The 21,603-nt window shown below is 39.6% G+C and overlaps 1 protein-coding gene across 5 annotated transcripts in view; it reads left to right on the top strand.

The window, feature by feature from the left end:
• The window catches only part of ATP8A1 (ATPase, aminophospholipid transporter (APLT), class I, type 8A, member 1), a 203,180-nt gene that overhangs the window by 154,997 nt on the left and 26,580 nt on the right, over positions 1–21,603 (top strand). For all 5 annotated transcript variants that reach the window (XM_014548692.1, XM_014548694.1, XM_014548695.1 and 2 more), the window contains 6 exons: positions 5,640–5,714; positions 5,818–5,940; positions 9,538–9,616; positions 12,517–12,578; positions 13,893–13,949; positions 15,123–15,230. In XM_014548692.1, the coding sequence (XP_014404178.1) occupies positions 5,640–5,714; positions 5,818–5,940; positions 9,538–9,616; positions 12,517–12,578; positions 13,893–13,949; positions 15,123–15,230 (504 nt within the window). The remainder of the gene's footprint in view (positions 1–5,639; positions 5,715–5,817; positions 5,941–9,537; positions 9,617–12,516; positions 12,579–13,892; positions 13,950–15,122; positions 15,231–21,603) is intronic.

Genomic DNA, 21,603 nt, shown 5'->3' with positions numbered 1-21,603 from the left:
TGCTTTATACCAGAGAAGTAACACTGTCAACAAAACAGAAATCTCGATTTCACACTGACCCTATTGGCAGGTTAGCTGGGAACTGCTGTGTATTTGGTTCAGCTGTTCTTTATGCCTTTGTAAGAATGCTTTTCTTCTTATTAAAATGTTGACTTAACATAGTTCTTATTATAAGTTAGCTGCTAAAACTGAAACTTAGTTTTCAAGTGTGCAGGCAGTTTTCTTTATTGGTTACTAAAAATCTATACTTAGGTTACAGCCCATTTGGTAAAATAAGCAAATACTTGGAAACAAACAGGATAATCTGTGAACTTCTGCTAATTTGGTCTAAAGTAGTCTGTGTTTTGAAGCAAAACACACCTCCAAAATCACTTATGAGATCCAAAAACTATATTGTTATTGTATATATAAATTTGTGATTTTTTTCTAAAGTAATTATTTATGATTGCCAGTATCTTCTATAGTTACTAGCTTTTCTAATTATATTTTTCTCATTCAGAATAATATCAATTTACATAGTTTACTTACATATATTTTTGAAGATACTAGGAGTTTAAAGCCATTGGTAGCAAGAAATCTGCTTTAAAATTTTTTTATTTTTTTTTTTTAGATCACTTGACAATCAGCAGTGAAGTGGGTAAAACTTATGTACTAATAGGGGAAAATAAAATATATTAAACTCAAATGGAAAACTAATCTGCAATTTCTGTTTCATCCATAGTTACGTGAATTGTGTTTGATTAGCCCTAAATTTCACTTGGTTTTTAATTTAAAGCCTCTTCATGAGATATTTAGCACTGACCAAATTCTTTCAATATCGAACAGGAAGTAAGTCCTGACTTGGGGTGTTGAACTACACAATACAGTGTATTATAGAATTATATACCTTAAACCTATGTAATTTTATTAACCAGTGTAACCCCAATAAATTCAATTTAAAAAAAGGAAGTAAGTCCTAAACTTTACTGGAAATCTCATTTAAGTTATTTTTCTTTGAGCACTTTATGGAAATGTATTTTTAATATAATTCACCTATCTTGGAAACAAATTGACCTTTTCAATCAATTCCCAGATACCAAACTTTTGCCAGCTAAAACAAGTTCTGCAGATGTTAATGGCTCATGTCAATACTGTGAATGAATAGACAGAAAACACATCATTGAATGTCTCTAGTGAGGACAACTGCCAGTCTCGACTCTCTCCTTTCAGTGTTTTGTGCTGATCAGGCGTGGGAGCAGAGGACTCATTGACTGTTTGTAAGCTGCTGTTTAATATGCAAAAATGCTCTGTGGGGAAAAGGTCTGTGCGGCTTCAACTGCCACGCCTCTGCTGGGACGTGGAACTTAGAAAAGAATACCAGGAGAGGCAGGTCTGGAGTTTCTTTGCTAATGAAGGCATAGGCTGGAGCTCTATGGGTTTTATAGATTATCTGCAAAAACTGCTTTTCCCATTGCTGTAGTGCCAGGATTGCCACTATCTAGCCTCTCCATTGCCATAAACTTCAGCCAAACAAATAAATACAGATTTGGCAGGTGGCGGTCTACAGCACTTACTGATGGTGGCCACTTGCAGCAGCCTAGGTGTTCACTGAATTACTGGCTCTTTTCTAAAGAGATTTTTGTAAAATTTCTTTGAGACATCTGACTCCTTCCTACCAAGATAAGACCTTTTCTTTCAAACCATTGGTTGCATCTAGGTTTTCTGGTAAGATCCCAAAACAATGTAGTGTTTCTAATTTCCAGAAGTTTTGAGTCAAGTCAGTGAGGTGATATTTTCCCTGCATGTTGTGCTGGGATGTGGCTTTCCTGTGAATTTAAATAATTTAGATGCCTCCCCAGAGGAACCAATGTTTTCTTTCTGCACCTGGTTTGGGTTGAGTCAAAGGAGGGACTTTTATGTATCTATAATGTGAGATATATTTCTAATGTATCTTTTAGCTACAAATCTCGCTAACTTGAAATGAGCCTTCTGGTAGACTTCTCTTTCTCTTTGAATGCCAAAATATTTGTGTGAAGGTATATGGGGAACTCTGTTGGAAAGTTATTCTCTTACCTAGTCATTTCTCCTTTTTAAAAAAAGGAATTAGAATACTAACTTTTTTAAATGCAGGGAATTTCTAAAACCTTCTTTACATCTTTCAGTAGGAAAAATAAAAAGGTAAAAATGTATTCATACCTATCCATTTAAAAATTTCTGTCATAAAGCAGTAAATTCATGCATTTTAAAAATAAACTTTGAATCCAGACATGTTGGTTTATTTGCATATTATTTGGAACTTAAAACTCTTCCTAGATTAAGGGAGGTTCTTAAATTCCAAGCTTATACCAGAACATTTGAGTCAGCATCTCATGTTCTGTACAAAGAAACTAAACTAGGAGACTAGACACATTTACAAATGTTTACTCACACACAATAAATTTATTCATATACATTTCTTGTATTATTCAGTGATAATGATTGCAGGTGCATTTATAACCATAACCTTTGAGATGATTCATATCTATTACACAAATTTGGTATGCATGTCGCTTAGGCTTTCTTCAGACCAAAGAAGATTAGACTGTGTCTTCATAGACTAGCAAGGCCATAATTGAAAGTTTGGGTTTAATAATTTCTTATATTTCCATCATACCCTCGGAATCCTGAAAGAGCTTGTTTGTATGTAATATCACAGTAGATCACAGTCACCTTCAGAGAGGACATTACCATCATCCAGAGTATCACAAATATGTATTCACATAATCCACATCTCACAGAGGTCAAATATGAAAACACAATAGCAAGCGTTGAAGTCTGTCTTGTCGATTTGTGTATACTTAACACTTGAAAAAAAAAAAAGGTGAAGTCAGCAGCACCACCCTAAGGAATAAACTTCCATTCACATGAAGATGCTAATAAGTTTTTTTTAAAAGTTTGCATGCACAAATGAATGCTCCGGCTCCTTGTTTAGGACAGATGTTCAATTTTTTTCTGTAAATACATGTAGCAAAGCAAGCAATACCTTCAGATTTGACTCCAATTTCTATGCTCTTGTTGTTGTTGTTAATGTGTGTACAAACCTGACACAATTTGGACTTATTTGTCACATGCTGTTACTACTTTGTTTTCTTTTTCATCTCCTGAAGCAAACATTCATTTTTCTACTCCTTCCCACTATAAACAGGAAGATGATCAGTGTGGGTACAGAAAGTGTTCATTGTGGGGGTCGGCCTGGGTACATATTGATAAATGGTGAATTTGTAGCAGTTCATGCTTCCATAATGATGTTAAATGAAACGTGAAGTGGAGCACAGTCCCAGCACCTCCGATTCAAAAATTCGTTTGCCGGGCATGTCAAGCCTGCTTTTCTCTAAACAGGTTTTTTGTTGTTGTGTTTTGCTTTTGTGTTTGTGTTTATGTCATCTCATTGCTGGGCCAGACATTTCACTCTTCCAGATCAACATGATTCTAATTACGTTTTAAATAACATAGGAATTATTGATTTACTAATATCACTCTAAGTTATTTGTCTTACACATGTTGGATAAAATTTTCCTCTATTGCCCCTTAATTTTATAGCCAACAATTAAGGTTTCTATTTTTAAGAGAATTGCAAAATACGGAAGGACATTAGCTCTGTTAATTAAAGATTTATTTTATCAAAGCATAAATTTAAGTTATAAAATATTTTAATATATAAATTCGGATTTCATATTCTGATGGCTGTAATTATCAAAAACTATTTTAAAAGTGTATATAGTTTGACCTACTAATTCCACTTATAAAAATTCATCCTGGAAAAAAAGAAAGAAAAGCAAAGAGGTACAGGAAATTTTTGGAGGTGTGTTAGTCTATTGTCTTGATTGTGGTGATGGTTTCATGGGTGTACATATATTCAAACTCACCAAATTGGATGCATTAGATGTATGCAGTTTTTTGTATAGCAATTATATTTCAATAAAGCTGTCTTTTACCAAAAAAAAAAAAAAGAGTTTATTCTAAAGAAATAGAAACATGTGGGACTTCTGTGTAAGAACATTCAGTTCAGAATTATATATAACTAAAGGCCCAGTGCATGAAAATTCATGCACTGGAGGGGGAGTCCCTCAGCCCGGTTTGCCCCCTAAACAGTCCGGGAGCCCTCAGGGTCAGGAAGGCGATGCCCCATCACACCTCTGCTGCTGCCACTGCTAGCAGCGCAAGCCTCGGTCGGCCCTGGTTACCTGAGCCTCAGGCAGCCACCATCCGAGACTTGCCTGCACCTCGGGCTGGTCCTGGGCGGTTGAGCAGCCAACATCCGAGGCTTGCCTGCTCCTCAGGCCAGCCCTGGGGGGCTGAAGGGACTGGGGGACTCCAGAGGCAGGTGCCGCCATCTTGTGACTGTGGGCACCGCCATCTTTGAGGGCGTGGCAGTCAATTAGCATATTCCCTCCTTATTGGCTGTGGGTGCCTCCATCTCTGCAACAGCATGAGGGTCAATTAGCATATTCCCTCTTTATTAGATAGGACTAGAGGCCTGGTGCATGGATTCATGCACTGGTGGGGTTCTTCAGTCTGGCCTGCACTCTCTCACAATCTGGGACTCCTTGGGGGATGTCGGACTGCCCATTTCAGCCCGATCCTCATATGCCAGGCAGTCTGACATCCCCTGAGGGATGTAGTAGTGCGCAATGTGGCAGGCAGCCGGAGAGGAGCCCAAGCTCAGACCAGGCACCGCACCATCCCTCCCTGCTGTGCCTGCGGCATCTGCTGCTCGATAGCACTGTTGTGGAGGCAGGAGAGGCTCACGCTGCCACAGCTGCACTTGCCAGCCGTGAGCCTGGCATCTGGCACCGGTCAGTCAGCTGAGCGGTGCTCCCTCTGTGGGAGCGCACTGACCACTAGGGGCAGCTCCTGCGTTAAGCATCTGCCCCCTGGTGGTCAGTGCGCATCATAGCTACTGGTCGTCTGGTCATTCAGTCATTTAGGCTTTTATATATACAGATAGATAAATCTGGAAGCATGCTAAATAATAGTTATAGCCACCCTTAGAGGTTATATATCCATTAACATCATTTTAAAGGATATGTAACAACTTAAGAAAATGCATATTACATGAGGAGAAGAGGGAGAGGAGCAGGACATGATACTATCTATATGCAGTAGGTTTCCTGCAAGGTAAATTTATGAATGTATATAAATGAAATATATGAATGCAATTAACACAGAAGAAAATAAATGGTGATGGTATTATTATAGGAAATTTTTTCACCTTCTAAATAAACGTGCTCTTTTATAATAAAAACAATAATAATCTTTAAATAACTATCAGGAGATATTTTAAAAGGGAAATAAAGTTCTAAAAGTGTAATAGCATAAAATATATTCCTTGAAGTGCCTTTTAGAAAATATTACATTTAATTTTTTTTAAATCTGCAATTGCCTGTTGATACAGAATTGTGGAGTTTTATTTTTTTCAACAAGAGGAACCAACTTTGGCTTAAATAACAGATCCCTTGTGAAAACATCCCTTCAAATTATAAAGTAAAGCAAAGAAACACCATTTTCAAGAGAGTCATGAAAATATTATGCTATTATGCAGTGGTTGAGTACACAACAGATTCTGCACAATGCACTTATTTTTGTGTGTCCTAATTTGCGGGGTTTTGTTTTCTTTCTAGATCTGGTTTGCCTTTGTTAATGGCTTTTCTGGACAGATCCTCTTTGAGAGATGGTGTATAGGTCTTTATAATGTGGTAAGTCTGAAACATTTGGTTTTTCCTGTTTCGTTGAATACTTTGAGATAAAGGTTCACCTGCCTTTGGCTGCTTGGTGTAATGACCCGTTTGTGTACTTCAGATGTTTACAGCAATGCCTCCCTTAACGCTGGGCATATTTGAGAGATCATGCAGGAAAGAGAATATGTTGAAGTATCCTGAATTATACAAAACGTCTCAGAACGCCCTGGACTTCAACACCAAGGTAGGATATGACGTCCTGCCACACATTCGGGGGGAGGGGGGGGTTGCTTTGCTGCTTTAATTACTTGGGGCATCTGGTCTCCCAGAACCAGGGAAACAACTCCAGGATGTTGACCGTGGCGAGTCAGGCTTACCTAAGGTTCTGATATGGACTGACAAGGTTTTTGTTTCTGTTGTTATAAAATTAAAATGTAACCGTGATTCACTGGGACTTGCCAGGCAGCAGGGAACTGGGTCTGGCAGACAGACAGACATGAGGGTCCCTTTGGCCCCCTGACTGCCAGTCTCTGCAGCCTTGCCCTTCACGGAGGTCGGTCACCCAAGACTGAGCAGGATTTCTTTGCATGTGTGAAGTGGTGAGGGGCGGTGGAGCATTCTCTACTCGTTACCTGTTTTATGAACTAACTTTGTCCTCTGCAGAGTATTATATTGTTTGTATCGAGCATTACAAATTATAGTCTCTGGGGAAAAAAACCTCAGTCATAACACTCAGTATTTCCAAGCCATAAAAATTAAAATACAAGATAAAATAGCCAGCATTTTATCTAAAATCATATTCTGGGTTTTTATCCTGCATAGCATGGCATGGGCTATTGTCATCTCTGGTGCTCCCTGGTATTTATTCACCCAACCACAAAAATAGCTCATTTTCTGCAGTTTCCTTCCCTGCAAGTATATGTTCTAAAGTATTTTCTAGGAATTCTAGTTTTGGTTTAGTGTGAGGCAGAATTTTTTTTTTAATTTTCTAACAGTCAAGATGGATGTCATTTTGAAACTTTAATAAAACAAAATTGTTCTCATTTAATAGAGTACATGTCTGTTAGCATGTTACTAATAATGAGATGTAACCTAGATTGGGTGTTTTGAATTCAGGACAGTTAGTGTAGGAAATCTTAAATATTTTTTAAGCTCTCAAATGACATTTCTTCTGAGTATACCAAGAAAATAAAATGAAACAGGTGTTTCAGCGTCTCTAACCTCACACCATAAACGTTGGTGTTGAGTTTATAGCCAGGATGTTGTTCATCTTCTGAGATGAGGTCTTCATGGATGCACTGTGCATGCATGGCCAGGTGTGCACGTACATACAACTTGATGGCATTATTTTAAGTAACTGAATATGGTTAATTTTTTAAAAAAATGAAAGAGTTCTTGGGCTTAAGACCATTAGTTCTGGAAAGTATTTTTAGTAGTCTCTTGAAACTATTCCAATTTGTGATATGAAATGTCTATGCCTTTATTTTTGAATGTTTTATTTTTGGATTTTTAAAAACTTATTTATGATATCCAGTTTGTCTTCAATTCCACCACCTTGCTGTAACGTTCGTTACCTATGGTGGGTATTTTCAGATAGGCAGCCACAGTGCTCTGCGAGCTCTTGTTTCCCTGAAAAATTTATCTGAGAGCTCGGCATGTTCAGACATACTGACATACGAACAGTAATTCTCAGCGACCTAGACTCTTGTATCAACCTCAGCCACAGGCCCCCAAACGACCGTGGCTCAGGCACCACAGTGCTCCCTCCAGAGTGAACTTCTCAGCCACACAATGGGCCATGGTTCTGTCGCTTATAAACATAGATTCCACAGGATCACCCAAAGCCATTCCTGGACAGCCACATCCTCGAATGCCCTTTGCACCATTGCGTTTTTGTGGCCTGGGATAAGGTGTACTGGGTAGTATTGTTTTTGTTGTTGTTGTTTTGTTTTGTTTTAATATATTTTATTGATTTTTTACAGAGAGGAAGAGAGAGGGATAGAGAGTTAGAAACATCAATGAGAGAGAAACATCGATCAGCCGCCTCCTGAACACCCCCTACTGGGGATGTGCACGCAACCAAGGTACATGCCCTTGACCGGAATCGAACCCGGGACCCTTGAGTCCACAGGCCGACGCTCTGTCCACTGAGCCAAACCGGTCAGGGCCTGGGTAGTATAGTTTTAATGTGAATGCATCCTTCCTTGCAAACTTGACAATTTTTTTTGGTTGTTTACAAAGTATTTCATTGTCTGCAGAGCCCATGCATTTCAAAAAGTCATCAGATCAACCCAAATAGATTATACAGGGGCAGGCAAAAGTAGGTCTCCAGCTGTGAGTACATGAAAGAGTTCATTCTTGTAATATTATTTTATTATTTGTCTTCTTCCCTATGAACAACTGTAAACCTACTTTTGCCATCCCCGAACTTCTGTATCCATTTGAGAATTTGTACACACATGAACTGCCCACCATTTTTTATAGGGAGGGTTGACGGGTTTTTTAATGATTTCAGTGAAGATTCTTTGATTAAATCCCATAGACGTGTTTTAAAATTCAGGGGCAAATGGCCACAAAATGCATACTTGTGTACACAGCGGTTGCCGTGGGCCCCCAGTGTAGCAGCATTGTTGCCCTGAATGACGATGATTACGTTTGTTATGGTAAAAAGGGTCGGAGGTTCTGAGGTCAGGACAGGGGTTAAAGGATTAGCATGTGACAATAAGTAGCGGTCAGGAAAATGGAAAAGTAGAACTAATTTTTCTTGCACCCACCTGTGCTTTCTGTCAAATGAAAACGTGTGGTGATGACATAGTGAGGAGAGGAGACAAAGGTTAATGAGGAACACAAGTTCAAATGTGTAATGTATTGGAGCGTAAATTGGATCATACAATCCAGTGTGGCTGCGTGAACTAACAAAGGAGATTGAAATCACAGTGGAAAATTTTGGGAGGCAGGCAACTTAATTTCTGTTGTTTGAACAGCTTAAAACTATTAATACACGACAATTTATTTAGCATAAGTCTGGCGTGCAAGAATCACTTTTTAAATGACAAACTGCGATTGTTCAAAGGGCCATAAGAATGCTAAACAGTTTTTCTAGAATTTAATCTTTCCTAGCCATGTTACAAAGAGCATACCAGTGATACTGGCTCTCTTGTTCTTCTTAAAGTACAATTGATGTACAAACTAATAAACTGTTAAATGATATTGTAACTGTAGAAAGTTTGATGTTGACAGGTATTAAAAATTGTGAAAAGCTTTTTATAAATTCAGTTATATTGACAATGCTTTACTCTAAGGAATTGCACAATTTAAATGTAATACCTGCTAGTTTTAGTATATCATATGTGTGTGTATGTATAAAATACCTATATATGGAGAGAGACCGAGAGAGAATATGAATGCATTATATCCCTACCATTGAAAAGTTTACATTTTTATTGCACATGGGAAAGAGAAAGTAAGGATTTGACCAAATTACGATCTTTTCAAAACTCTCTTCTTCTGCAATTATGAATATGGTCCTCCTTAAAAGAATTTCAGGCTCTGCATTATTTTAAATTTTTTTTTTCAGGCAGAAATTTAAACGTTTAATGCTTGGTTTTAAAAGGTACGAAAATTTTCAGTGAAGCTGCAAAAACATTTTGAGAAACATAACAATAAATAAATGACCCATGAAGGTCTAAGAGGCAGAAAGTGTCTGTCAGTTCTATTAATTCACAGTGGTGGCCCGACAGACCCACGTTTTGTGAATCTAGCCCACAGATAAAAAGAGAGGTCAGAGTTCACAGAGCTAGTTTATCGCAAATGGTTCTCATGGATTTTTGTTTTCCCCCAGGTTTTCTGGGTTCATTGTTTAAATGGCCTCTTCCACTCCGTTATTCTGTTTTGGTTTCCACTAAAAGCCCTTCAGTATGGTAAGTAGAAAGGATACGAATGCTAATAAATGACTTTTTACTTTTTTTTAGAAAACTAGCTCATTGTCGGTATATGTTAAAACTCATAGCAGTTTCATTATATGGTCTTCCTTAACCTAAAATACATGCATCCCAAAGTCGTATACACTTTTAAGAGTTTTATTATTCCTTTGGGAGAAAGTGATTTAATATATGCAAAGCCTTTCTTCTCTACTTCTCATGTTTTCCCAACTTGCAGAGAATTAAATTTTAGGGCTCTTTTTGTCCTCTGTTGATGCATTGTTTGAAGACAATGGTGCTAATATTTTATGTAGTCTGTTTATTATACCTACGAGGCTTGTATCAAGCTCTTTATGCTGTGCCTAATCAGACATGCTAGTATTTCCAAGGAGACTTGAGCCGGTCTTGAATGAGAGTTTTAATCTGTTTTTACGTTCAGCGTGGAGTGTAAGCTTTTTCTCTGCTTGTGTTGAGGAAGTGAAGTGACTCTGTCAGCTTTGAGAAATGGGATCATGGTGAATTTCCTATACGCATAAAAATGATGAAGTGGCCACTGTAGGAAAGAGATCTCGGCGTTGCCTAAGCTGGAGCTGCCTTGGGATCCCGAGGAAGACAGCCGGCCATCCGGTGCCTGTGCCCCCAAACTAGCCATTAAAACTCCACCCAGGGGTCTGTCAGTCCCTTGGAGGTACAGGCCATGCCTCGCTGACTGCGAGTTAATGACTGCCCACGGAAGAGGGCTGGCCATGCGTCCTTGCTCACCCATAGTCTGTTCTCCCCCCGCAGCCAGAGCAGTTCTTGCAATATGTACATCAGACCTGGCGCCCCTTTCTCAAAACCCACAGACTTCTGTCACACTCAGGACAGAATCCACAGCCCCGACCTTCATCTGATTTCCTCCCCCACTTCCCTTCTCCCCATGCCTCCATGCATAACCCTTTCTCAAAACCCACAGACTTCTGTCACACTCAGGGCAGAATCCACAGCCCGGACCTTCATCTGATTTCCTCCCCCACTTCCCCTCACCCATGCCTCCATGCATATCCTTTCTTCACCCAGACGTTCCTGCCAGCTCTCTCCCTCACTCCCCAGGTTCATGCTCAGAGAGGCCCTCTCAGATCACCTTCATCTGAAAGCCACCCCTGTCCCCACTGCCCCTGTCACTATCCCATTGTCGTCTTGTTTCTTCTTCATGGTACTTGTCTATGGAGGTGTGACATTTTTGCTTATTCTTTATTGTCTTTCTCCTCTGCTGGAATCAAAGCTCCAGAAGATGAGGGAATTGTTCGCTTAGTTCACTGTTGTATGTGCAGTACTTAGAACAGAGCCTGGCTCATTGTAGGCACTCAGTGCATTGTCAGCGTGTTAACAAGGGCCTGCAGCATGAATGGGGTGGGTGAATGTTATGAGAAGGCAGCGGTTTCATGCTCTAGTCAGAGATTTTGATCTCGTGTCTTTATGAATTTCTTTGCCAGTGCAGCAGTAAATACTTCTCATTTTCTAGGCCACGGAAATGAGTGTGGTGAGAAATCTAATTAAAGTAGATTTAGACTAGGGAAGCACGCTGGGAATTTTTTTTTTAGATATAATTCACGTACCATAAAATTCACCTTTTTAAATTACGCAATTCAGTGGTTTTTAGTATAGTCACAGAATAATGCAAATATCACCACTGTCTAATGCCAGAACATTCCATCACTCCATAAAGGAGATCCATACCCATTAGCAGTCACTTCCGATTCCTCTCCACCTTCCCCACAGCCCCCAGTGTCCACAAATTTTCATCTCTGTGGATTTTGTCTCTGTGGAATCATGTCATATGTAACCTTGGTTTATCCTTGTTGCAGCATGACTCAGTATTTCATTCCTCTTTTTGACCAAAAACTATTCCATTGTATGTCTATACCACATTCTGTTATCCATTTATCAGTTGATGGATATTTGAATTACTTCCACTTTTTGGAGCCATGGGATATTGAAATCCAGCGTACAATTCAGGATTCCTTGACCTTAGACAAGTTCTCCAGTTAAAGTTTACTTTTTCAAATAAACTTACTTATTCCCTTACTTCAGCAGTTCTCAAAGTGTGGTCTACAGACATCTGGGAATACCTATGACTTTTTAGTGGTCCATTAGGTCCAGGAGGTCAAAATGTCAGTTTCAAATATTTTGTAATATTATCAAGACATTATTTATCTTTTTCACCGCTGATACAAAAGCAGTGATGGGTAAAACTGCTGGTACCTTGGCACAATAGAGATGTCACTATACTACCAGTCATTACATTCCTCATTGTCATGCACCCGCATTGAAAAAGCTGTCAAGCCCTGGCTAGTGTTGCTCAGTTGGTTGAGTATCCTCCCCTGCACCAAAAGGTCACCGGTTCTATACCTGGTCAGGTCACGTACCCGGGCTGCAGGTTTGATCCCTCTCTCCCTCTCTCTCTAAAAATCAATAAAAACATTCATAGTAACCCAAAAAGCCGGTTTAATTTTAAGAATACCCTTGAAGGCTTCCTAAACCCTCATCTATATTGTTATCAAAGTTCTCTCTTAAGGGTTCAGAGGCCTCCTCCTGTCTCAGTGCTCACAGCATTAAGCTTTGCTTGAACAATTAGTTTGATTTTTTTTTTTTAAATCTCATGGGCCCTGAGAATTGGTTAGCAAGTCAGGTTTCCTTCATATTGGCTCATGGAAATTTGTTTTCAATTTGTGACCCATATTCATAGCAACTTTGTGAGACTCCGTCAGCACACATTTTAGCCTTATTTCTAGCTCCATTGTGTGGCCCTTGGTTACCATTCTTTTGCTCGCCACTTCTGAGTTGATTTATCTTTGAATGGATTCTGAAAGGACCTTGTTTATTTTCTTTTCTAACAAGCTTCTCTTCTTTTCATGTAGGTACTGTGTTTGGAAATGGGAAAACCTCCGACTATCTGCTGTTGGGCAACTTTGTTTACACGGTGAGTGCAGGACATTTGCCTGGTTTGCATGTAAAAGGGAATCCTTCCATATGTGCTCATTTTATTTTCAAATTTAAATGCCTGCATTTCTGGATTTAAGGGTTCGTTGCACTTCCCTTTAAGAATGAAATGAGATGTTTTGATTAGTAAAAGATGGTTCCACGTTAGGTTATTAAAATGTCATTTAGGTTCACTGACTTTATAGTACTTTGGTTGCTGTTATTTTCAATGTTCCCTCTTTACTCTGATTCCTCCCCCCATTTGCCCTTGTTCTCTTCCTTATCCCTTTTTCCTCAGTTTTATTTTACTGTCCTTGTTAATATTTTTGCTTTTACTATTCTTGGGTGTTTAAGCAGTGATTATTCTAGAGTCTCATGATAACTATGATGGGAGAGAAATCTCCACTCTTTGGGGACATTTCACCAACATCACACTTTCACCACTGTAGACTTCCCTTGACTACTGACAATGTATAAAATTGTATTGATTATAAATATACAATCATTGGTCAAGTACAGTGCTAAGCACAGTTTTTAGTGTTTTATACTCAAACCCCAATAAGGTAGGTAAGTTTTATCAGTCCCAGTTCACAGATGAAGGAATTGAGACACAGAGATGTCAAGGAACTTGCCTTGTTTTTTAACTGAAACAGCTAATAAATGATGGAGTCTTGAGCACACATGGTCTGACTCCAGGCCAAGTCCATGTAACCATTGTGTGATCCCATGGAAAACACAGGGCGGTTCATTAAACCTCGTTCCCTTACTTCAGAATTAGTAGCATAGTCACCGACGATGAGGGGTGGTATTTACAGCATATAACAAGCTCTTATATCCTGCTCTGCAGAGTTTTACTGTAAGTTAGGTTACAAAGTAAGTGTTTAGATTTCTAAATATCCATTTATATTACTTTTAGAATGATCTTTAAAATTCAGAAAGTAGGGGGCCCTATGCATTAAAAATGATATAAAGTAAAATTAAAGCAGGCTTTAAAACCCAAGTAACTGCAGACATAGCCTCCATCACTATTCATGAAGTGAACAAGAAGCAGGCAGACACATGCTCAGGGGCCTTATGGATGGACTGCAAGGCTGTGGGGGAGGCAGGGGTGCAATGCTGATGGACAGTTCTGGTCATAATGTTCAGCCACCAGCCAATAGCCAATTCACTTGATTCTTGTTAGATGTACAAGGTCTGGGAATAATGTAGTTCCATCATCTAATTCAGAGATACCTGTTCTTTATATATCTCACTTTCAATCATTCTATGAACTATCATATTTATTTTAAAAATAACATTTTCCCTTGCATTTTAGTTTGTGGTGATAACTGTGTGTTTGAAAGCTGGATTGGAGACATCATATTGGACATGGGTAAGAGTATCTCTAATCTCAAACTAGAAATGTCACGTTTACTTATGTGTTATTGCCACTTTTTTTGTAGATTTTCATTCTGACTTTATGTATCCTTTAGCCCTAGTTCCTTCTACAGGTTATTAATTGTGGGGGGTCAGGAATGGAGGAGGGAGAACCAGGGATTCTTGTTTGGAAATATTGAGTAAAACAAGTTTATTTACCACAAGACTTCTCAGAGCCTTCAATGTATAATTGTATATTGTGAATATCCCAGGAATAGGGGAGGCTTTTAAACTGACAGACAAGGAATTGTTTCTTAGTAGAGTGTGTCACAAGACTGGCGTTTGGCAGAAAACCTAGTGCAAAATGATTCTGAAGACTAATAATATTAGCAAAAGATTTGTCCTCAGACATTTGTAAATACCCAGTATGGATAAAACAAGTTCCATTTTAGGTACCTTAGTTTTGAAGTATAGTCACATCCAGGTAGACAGATTTAGTAAAAAAGAAAAAAAAATTAAGTTTGGTGCTCAGGGGAAAGATTGGCATAAGAAATTTGGATTTGATTGTCATGGACAAAAAAAAAAATAGTATTCACACAAATGTCTAACATCTCTCAGTGAGAGCATGCAGAGAGAAAAATCAAGAAAGCTTAAAAATGGTAGGGGATTTTAAAAATATAAGAGTGCCCTGGCCTGTGTGGCTCAGTTGGTTGGGCATTATCCCGTGCACCAAAACGTTGCCAGTTCGATTCCCAGTCAGGGCACATGACCAGGTTTTGGACTCAATCCCTGGTAGGGGGCTTGCAAGAGGCAGTCCGTCCATGTTTCTCTCTCTCTCTCTCTCTCTCTCTCTCTCTCTCTCTCTCTCCCCACTTACTTCCTTTCTCTCTAAAAATAAAAAAATAAAAAAGACTAAGAGGAGAGACCCACAAAGGAGGTAGAGAAAGAACCGTTCCAAATGCCAGGACCACAGACATCATAATTGTTGTGAGAAAAGAGTAGCAATTAACAGAAGATCCAGTTAAAACACACACACACACACACACACACATAATTATTTAGAAATGCCCAGAGATAATATTTTATCGGTGTAATAAAAAGTTAATAAGGGAATTTGTGAAGGCGTTGTTAGTGTTTGTGTACTCCATCTACCTAACAGTCTTTTGACTCCGATCCCCTTCCTCCGCAGTTCAGCCACGTAGCGATCTGGGGCAGCATCGCGCTCTGGGTGGTGTTCTTCGGAATCTACTCATCTCTGTGGCCCGCTGTCCCGATGGCCCCTGACATGTCAGGAGAGGTAATGTGTCCTCATAACTCATGATTCAACAAACCTTAAAAAAAATTTCTATTCATGAAGGAACCTGAGTCGTTTGGCTTGGATTTATATTAAAATGCAGCATTTGACCATTTAAAAGCTATTTTTAAATTCCACAGTTGTAATAAATCCTGAGAGAATATTTTAAATGCGGACCTTTTACTTAAATCTGACTGATCCTTTCATAAACATAGTGGGGACAATAAAGTACGGCTGTCAGGAGCGTGAATCACGTTAAGAATAGCCACATAGAAAAATTCCATTTTAAAATTAGAACATAAATCCACAAATACATTTTGGATGAGAGATTTGGGGAAATGGTGGGCTTATGTCTTTGGGACAGCCTATCATTTCTTCTGTTATCTCTTATTCTAAAGAAAAGTCCACCGTCACTAGATTAAATGCACTTTGAGAGTTGTCCTAATAACAGTTTGGTTTTCATTCGAAAGAGTTAGGGCATCTGACATTTCAGCCTTATCAGAGTCCATTTTCAATTCTGTCTTTCAGTTTCTTGTTACCCTGGTAGGAGTTGAGTTATTAGGTGTTCATGGGGGAATGTCACAGGATCCCCTTTCCTCCAGAGGAGATTCCAGCAGTAGGAGGGTTTATGATTTCAATTGCAGGAAATTTGACATAAAATGTATAAAAGAAAATGTGGAAAACATTTCAGGATTTCCTGTGACCTCACAGTAACTTGCAAATCAGGGTAATGTGAGCTCCGTTCCAGTACATTGTTTCCCTACAGTCATGGGAAACCTGTCCAGTGGTTTCCTTATACGCCTTGCCCCTAAGTAGTGCCTGAGTACCTTTCACTTTTGACAGTCTGGTTTGTAGATCATTTTCATGAAATTTTATCTGACAGCATCCTGTTTTTTTATAAATTAGCAGAATGCAGGCACATTAAAAAATTTTTTTCGTGGTTAAATTTATTAGAGAGCCATTATATACTACTAGAGGCCTGGTGCACGGATTTGTGTACCAGTGGGGTCCCTTGGCCTGGCCTGCAGGGATCAGGCCAAAACCGATCTCTGGGTCCAGGGTGCAGGTGAAGCAGATTTAGGGCCAACAGTGCCCCAGCAGCAACCTAGCCCACTACGAATCGGTCTCCCTCTTCTACTGGTCAGAGCGTCTGCCCCCTGGTGGTCATTGCACGTCATAGCTACCAGGATAACGGTCGGACAGTCACTTAGGCATATCTATATATATATATATGTAGACTAGAGGCCCGATGCACGAAACTCGTGCAAGGGGCTCGGCCCTTGCAGCCCCAGCTGCCTCGGCCGGCCCTCGCAGTCCGTCGCAGCCCTGGCTTCATCCGGAAGGTTGTCCGGAAGGTCATCTGGACAGTCGTTCTGCTATTCGATCTAATTAGCATATTAGCTCTTTATTATATAGGATTACACAAAGCCAGACATATGAAAGAGCACACACTTCCAGCAAAAGTGGACTTCTTTTGAAATATGTACTATGACCTTTAGAAAATTTACAGCATGTATTTTAAGAACAGAGAAAAGGCTGTGAATGCATCTCCCTCTTACCTTGGTTGCTGAGTCCATTTGTCCTGAAGAGATAAAATCAAAGACTGTATCTGTCTGACGATGCCACTTGAAAAACCCAATTCTATTCTTTGTTTTTATGTGATGTGCTCTGTCTATTTTTTCCCCAAGGTCAATTCTAACTTAATATCTTTTTCATTAGCCCTCATTTTGTCTCATTTCTTAATATTTTATCTTCAAAATGAATGACAAAAGATGTTGCGATCCAGATAGTGTAAGCAACTGTAGCCAACAGCTTCAATGACAAGAGTGGGGTTTTTGACCACCTACTTCTATGACAAGTGTGATGTTTGATTGGCTTTTTGCCAACCAAATATAATTCTACCCGTGCCTGTAGAATTCCCAGTATTAACCAAACACAAAACCTCTTATTATCTCTTGAGGTTTGTGGTGATGCTGTGTTTAATTTGGAGTGAAATGAATGTCAGTACTCCATCACGTTCCTGTTCACTTCACATACAGTGGGACGTGCTAACGGGGGTTCTTGTTCTTGTTGTTTTATTATACTGATACTTTGAATATAATATTTAAATAGCTTTTGCTTCATTGAAACTTCAAAAATGGATTAACTCAGCATTGGGCTTGACTAGCTTGTCCAAAATGTAAGTCTGTCTAATTTATTGAAAGAAAAGAATAATACTTGAAATTTATGTAGTACTTTAGGGCTTGAAAAGCATTTTGATATATATGTGTGTATATGAATGAGCCTCACAGCAGCTCCAGAAAAAGAAGATGACAAGAATGCCACTCAGATTCTCAAGGATAGATATTCTATATTTACCATTTCCTGGGCACTAGGTTAATGCATCTCAAAAATGTTTACAGCAATATCAATTTTTTAAAATACGTTTTTATTGATTTTTAGAGAGAGAGGAAGGGAGGGGGATAGAGTGATAGAGACATCAATGAAAAAGAAGCACTCCCTATTGGGGATCGAGCCCACAACCTGAGCATGTGCCCTGACTGAGAATCAAACTGGTGACCTCTTGGTTCATGGGTTGAAGCTCAACCACTGAGCCACACCGGCCAGGCACAATAATCAATTTTTGAACATATTTATTATATGTCGAGAATCATTTGTTCTATTACAATCCAGTTAGTTCTGTAAAGAAGTTGCTACCCTTAGGTTTATATTTTTCTAATTTTAAAACTATATTTTAACCTATTTTTCTAATCTTAAAACTATATTTTAACCTAAAGTATAGTCACATACGCATATAGATGCATATATATGTGTGTGTATGTGAAAAATTTATTTATATTCCAATATTTATATACATGTGTGTGTATATATATATATATATATATATACTAGTATGTATAATTGGACAACCATCTTGAATAAAATTTAATGATTCATCTGTTAACTTTCATAGCAAAATACTATTATAATATACTAGTGGCCCGGTGCACAAAATTCATGCACATTAAAAGGGAATTAATTAGAGGAAATATTTTAATATTGCTATTTGCCCTTTCTCTATAATAGAAGTGTCAGAGATGAAGGAAAATTAGTAAAATGTATATAAAAATCTTCCTCCTGTCAGAGTCTGGGGCGCGCCACGGGACCCAGAGTCAAGTCCCCACCCAACTGCGCACACCTCAAAATTGCGCGAGACCCTGACCCAGCTGGCCCCACCCCCGTCAAGCCACGCCAGGCGGGGGGGGCACGGCCTCAGGTCTCCTGGCCGCGGCGTGAGGGCACAAAGACCATTTGCATATTAGCTCTTTATTATATAGGATTATGTGTTACATATATAATTATATATTGCATGTACATTATACATTACATAAATCATATTACTATTATAATATTACATATAATATATTACAATACAATAATATAGTTATATATAATATATACTAGACATAGTAATATAAGTATTATTATCAGTAATACCAGGGTAAGTATAAATATTAGCATTCGCCGTAGAGCCTTGTGGCTTTTACCCATGGTCAGATCAAGGACCATGAAGGAGTTTGAGGGAGAGGTGTCATGATCTGACTTATGTTTTCATAGCAGGACTATGACTGCTGTGTTATGAGCCACTTAGGAGGTTATTGCAGTAACCCAGGTGAGAGGCAGTGGTGGCAGTGGTGGAAGTGGTCAGATTCTGAACCTATTTTGAAGGTAGGGAGAGCCAATAGGACTTGTTGCAGATTGGCTGTGGGGAGTGAGAGAAGTCAAGGCAGACTCCACTGTGTTAGCCAGGAACACCATTAGCATTTGCTTGTCCTCAGCTCACTGGATCCCCACAGCAAACTTGCTATTATAACCATTTCACAGATGAGAAAACGTAAACAGAGAAGTTAAGTGCCTCACTGACATCCCACTAATACTAAGTGACAGATGAGATTTTGACTTAGCTGCCTGGTCCCGGAGCCCGCAGCCTGACGCACTGTGCCATGCTGCTCTCCGCTCATAGTCATTCCGAGGCATCCATGGTGTGTAACCTGCAAATTAGAAGTGAAGGGCCCATCACTCCCTGCCGGGATTTCAGGGATTTGCACAGAAGAAGTGTCTGTTTTCTGAGGGCACTGCTCTCTCTACAGCCCGCGGGCCACATGCAAATACAAATATTGTATTTGTTCCCGTTTTGTTTTTTTACTTCAAAATAAGATATGTGCAGTGTGCATAGGAATTTGTTCATAGTTTTTTTTTAAACTATAGTCCGGCCCTCCAACGGTCTGAGGGACAGTGAACTGGCCCCCTGTTTAAAAAGTTTGAGGACGCCTGCTCTAGACATTTCTGTGGTCTTGCTCCTCCTCAGCCCACCTTCCACATGCAAGCCCATGACCGTTCCAGATGCGTACACCCCTTCTCGGTGTCCACTGCCCCTGCATTTCTTCACTCGTTCACTCCAGCCTCACAGTGTTGGGCTCCTGGAGCCCATAAATCAGTGTTAAGTAAACGATCGTTAAATAAATTTTTTTGCTTGCTTGTTTGTTTTGAACAAATGAGAAACAGTGGGGTAGAGGTGACAGAGAGCCAGATTTCAGCTCAAATGGAACATCTTTCTAACATACAGCGACCCACATGTAACAGTTTCCAGCATCAGAGCAGGATGCTGGCCTCATTTAACCAACCCTTTCTGTGCTGGTCAGCCACCAGAGATTCTTAGGAATTCCGAACCTCATTTGTCTACACCAGCCATTTCCAACTTTTTTTATCTCATGGCACGCAGAAACTAGCACTATAATTCTGCAGCACACCAAAAAATAAATTATTTTTGCCAATCTGACAAAAGAAATAGGTACAGTTTTGATTGATTGCCATGAAAATTAATGCATGTCACACAAGAATAGTGTACAATAGTAACGTGTATCAGGTGCCTATAGTAGTGTATATAAGAATTTCTGGTACCAAGAATTAACCAATCAGATGCAACCTTCTTATGTGATATAACCGATAAGATGCAACTCTATTATATAACCCATATATTTATGGTTGAAGACAGGGCATTCACATCAGGCAGCTTTGTGTTGGCTGCTGTCATTTTTTATTTGACAACCTAAGGCAAGCATGTCAAACTCATGGCTGGCAAGTTTGATGTGCTTGATCCAAGGGAAAAGAGGTCAGTGCCCCTGACTAAATAGTCAGGTATTGCATGTTTTAAAAATTCTTGCAGTACACCACCCTCCTGAGATTCAGATTCTCTGTGTGTTGTCTTCACTGTGTTCTCCCAGAGTCACACCTTAAATACTGAAAGGGCACAGACTCCCTTGCTCTAGTTAACAGGATCTCAGGGTGTGAATTAGACACAAATTAGGCATCTTACAGGTACAGGTCGCATGCTTCTATATTCAGCTGGATGCATATTCACACATAGACCTGGGTTTTATAGTCATTTCCAATGTACATTCTGGGTTCATCTCTGTAGCCCCCATCTGCAGGCAGAGGTATTTTTCTCTACGTGTTGAACGAAAATCCTAGCTCGCTAAGAGGAGGAGGGAAGAGAACCAACAATTATTGCGCACCACCCTGTTCTCCAGGCCCTGTGTTTGATCCCAGGCCTTCTTGTTTTATCTCACAACACTTTGTGGTAAGCAAAGCAAGTGACCCAGAGAATTCACCCCAAGTGGTGGTGGTGGTGTTGTTTTTCAAATCCCATTGGTTTTCTCTAACATTCTGAGGAAGGGACTAAATACGTTGGGGTGGGGGGACATTGCTATTCCTTACTCCCAGGTGGGAACTCTTTCTGTCTTCCTGCAGCCATCTTCCTTGGAGTGGTTCCCCAGGCTTATCTGCTTTTTCTCAGGATACCCAGGGCCCTGGTCATTTCCCTCAAGTGAGCCAGGTATCAGAGTGTTCCCATCTCCTTTTAAAAGTGCCCAGATATTTCGTTCTCCTTTTCCAACACCCACCTAACTCCCCCACGCATTTATAGAAATTCCATCTCACTACAAACCCTAGCCTCTTGCCTCTTCTTACCAGCAATATTGGTACAAATAATACCCATCTCATTAAAAAATATACACATGAAAATGAAAACCCAGTCAGTCCCCATCATCAGAGAATGTACAGTTGCCACTAAAACAATAATAGGCCCTCCTCCCTGAGGGTCAGTCACAGTTTAGCACTTTTCATGTCATCACTCATTTAACATGTGAGTATTCAATAGCAACACTGTGAGTTTGGCCCTGTTACCTCTTTCACAGACACAGAGTGGTTAACTCATTCTCTCAAGGTCACACAGCTTGTACCTGAGCTGGGATTGGAACCCAGCCAGAAGCCACCCCCTTAACCACCATTGGCTGTTCCTTTTGCATTTCTTCTCTCACCTTTTCATTCTGCACTA

This window comes from Myotis brandtii, unplaced genomic scaffold (assembly GCF_000412655.1).
Source record: "Myotis brandtii unplaced genomic scaffold, ASM41265v1 scaffold520, whole genome shotgun sequence".
Lineage (NCBI taxonomy): Eukaryota > Metazoa > Chordata > Mammalia > Chiroptera > Vespertilionidae > Myotis > Myotis brandtii.
Note: the sequence above shows the minus strand (reverse complement) of the source record. Positions and strands in the feature narration are given on the sequence as shown.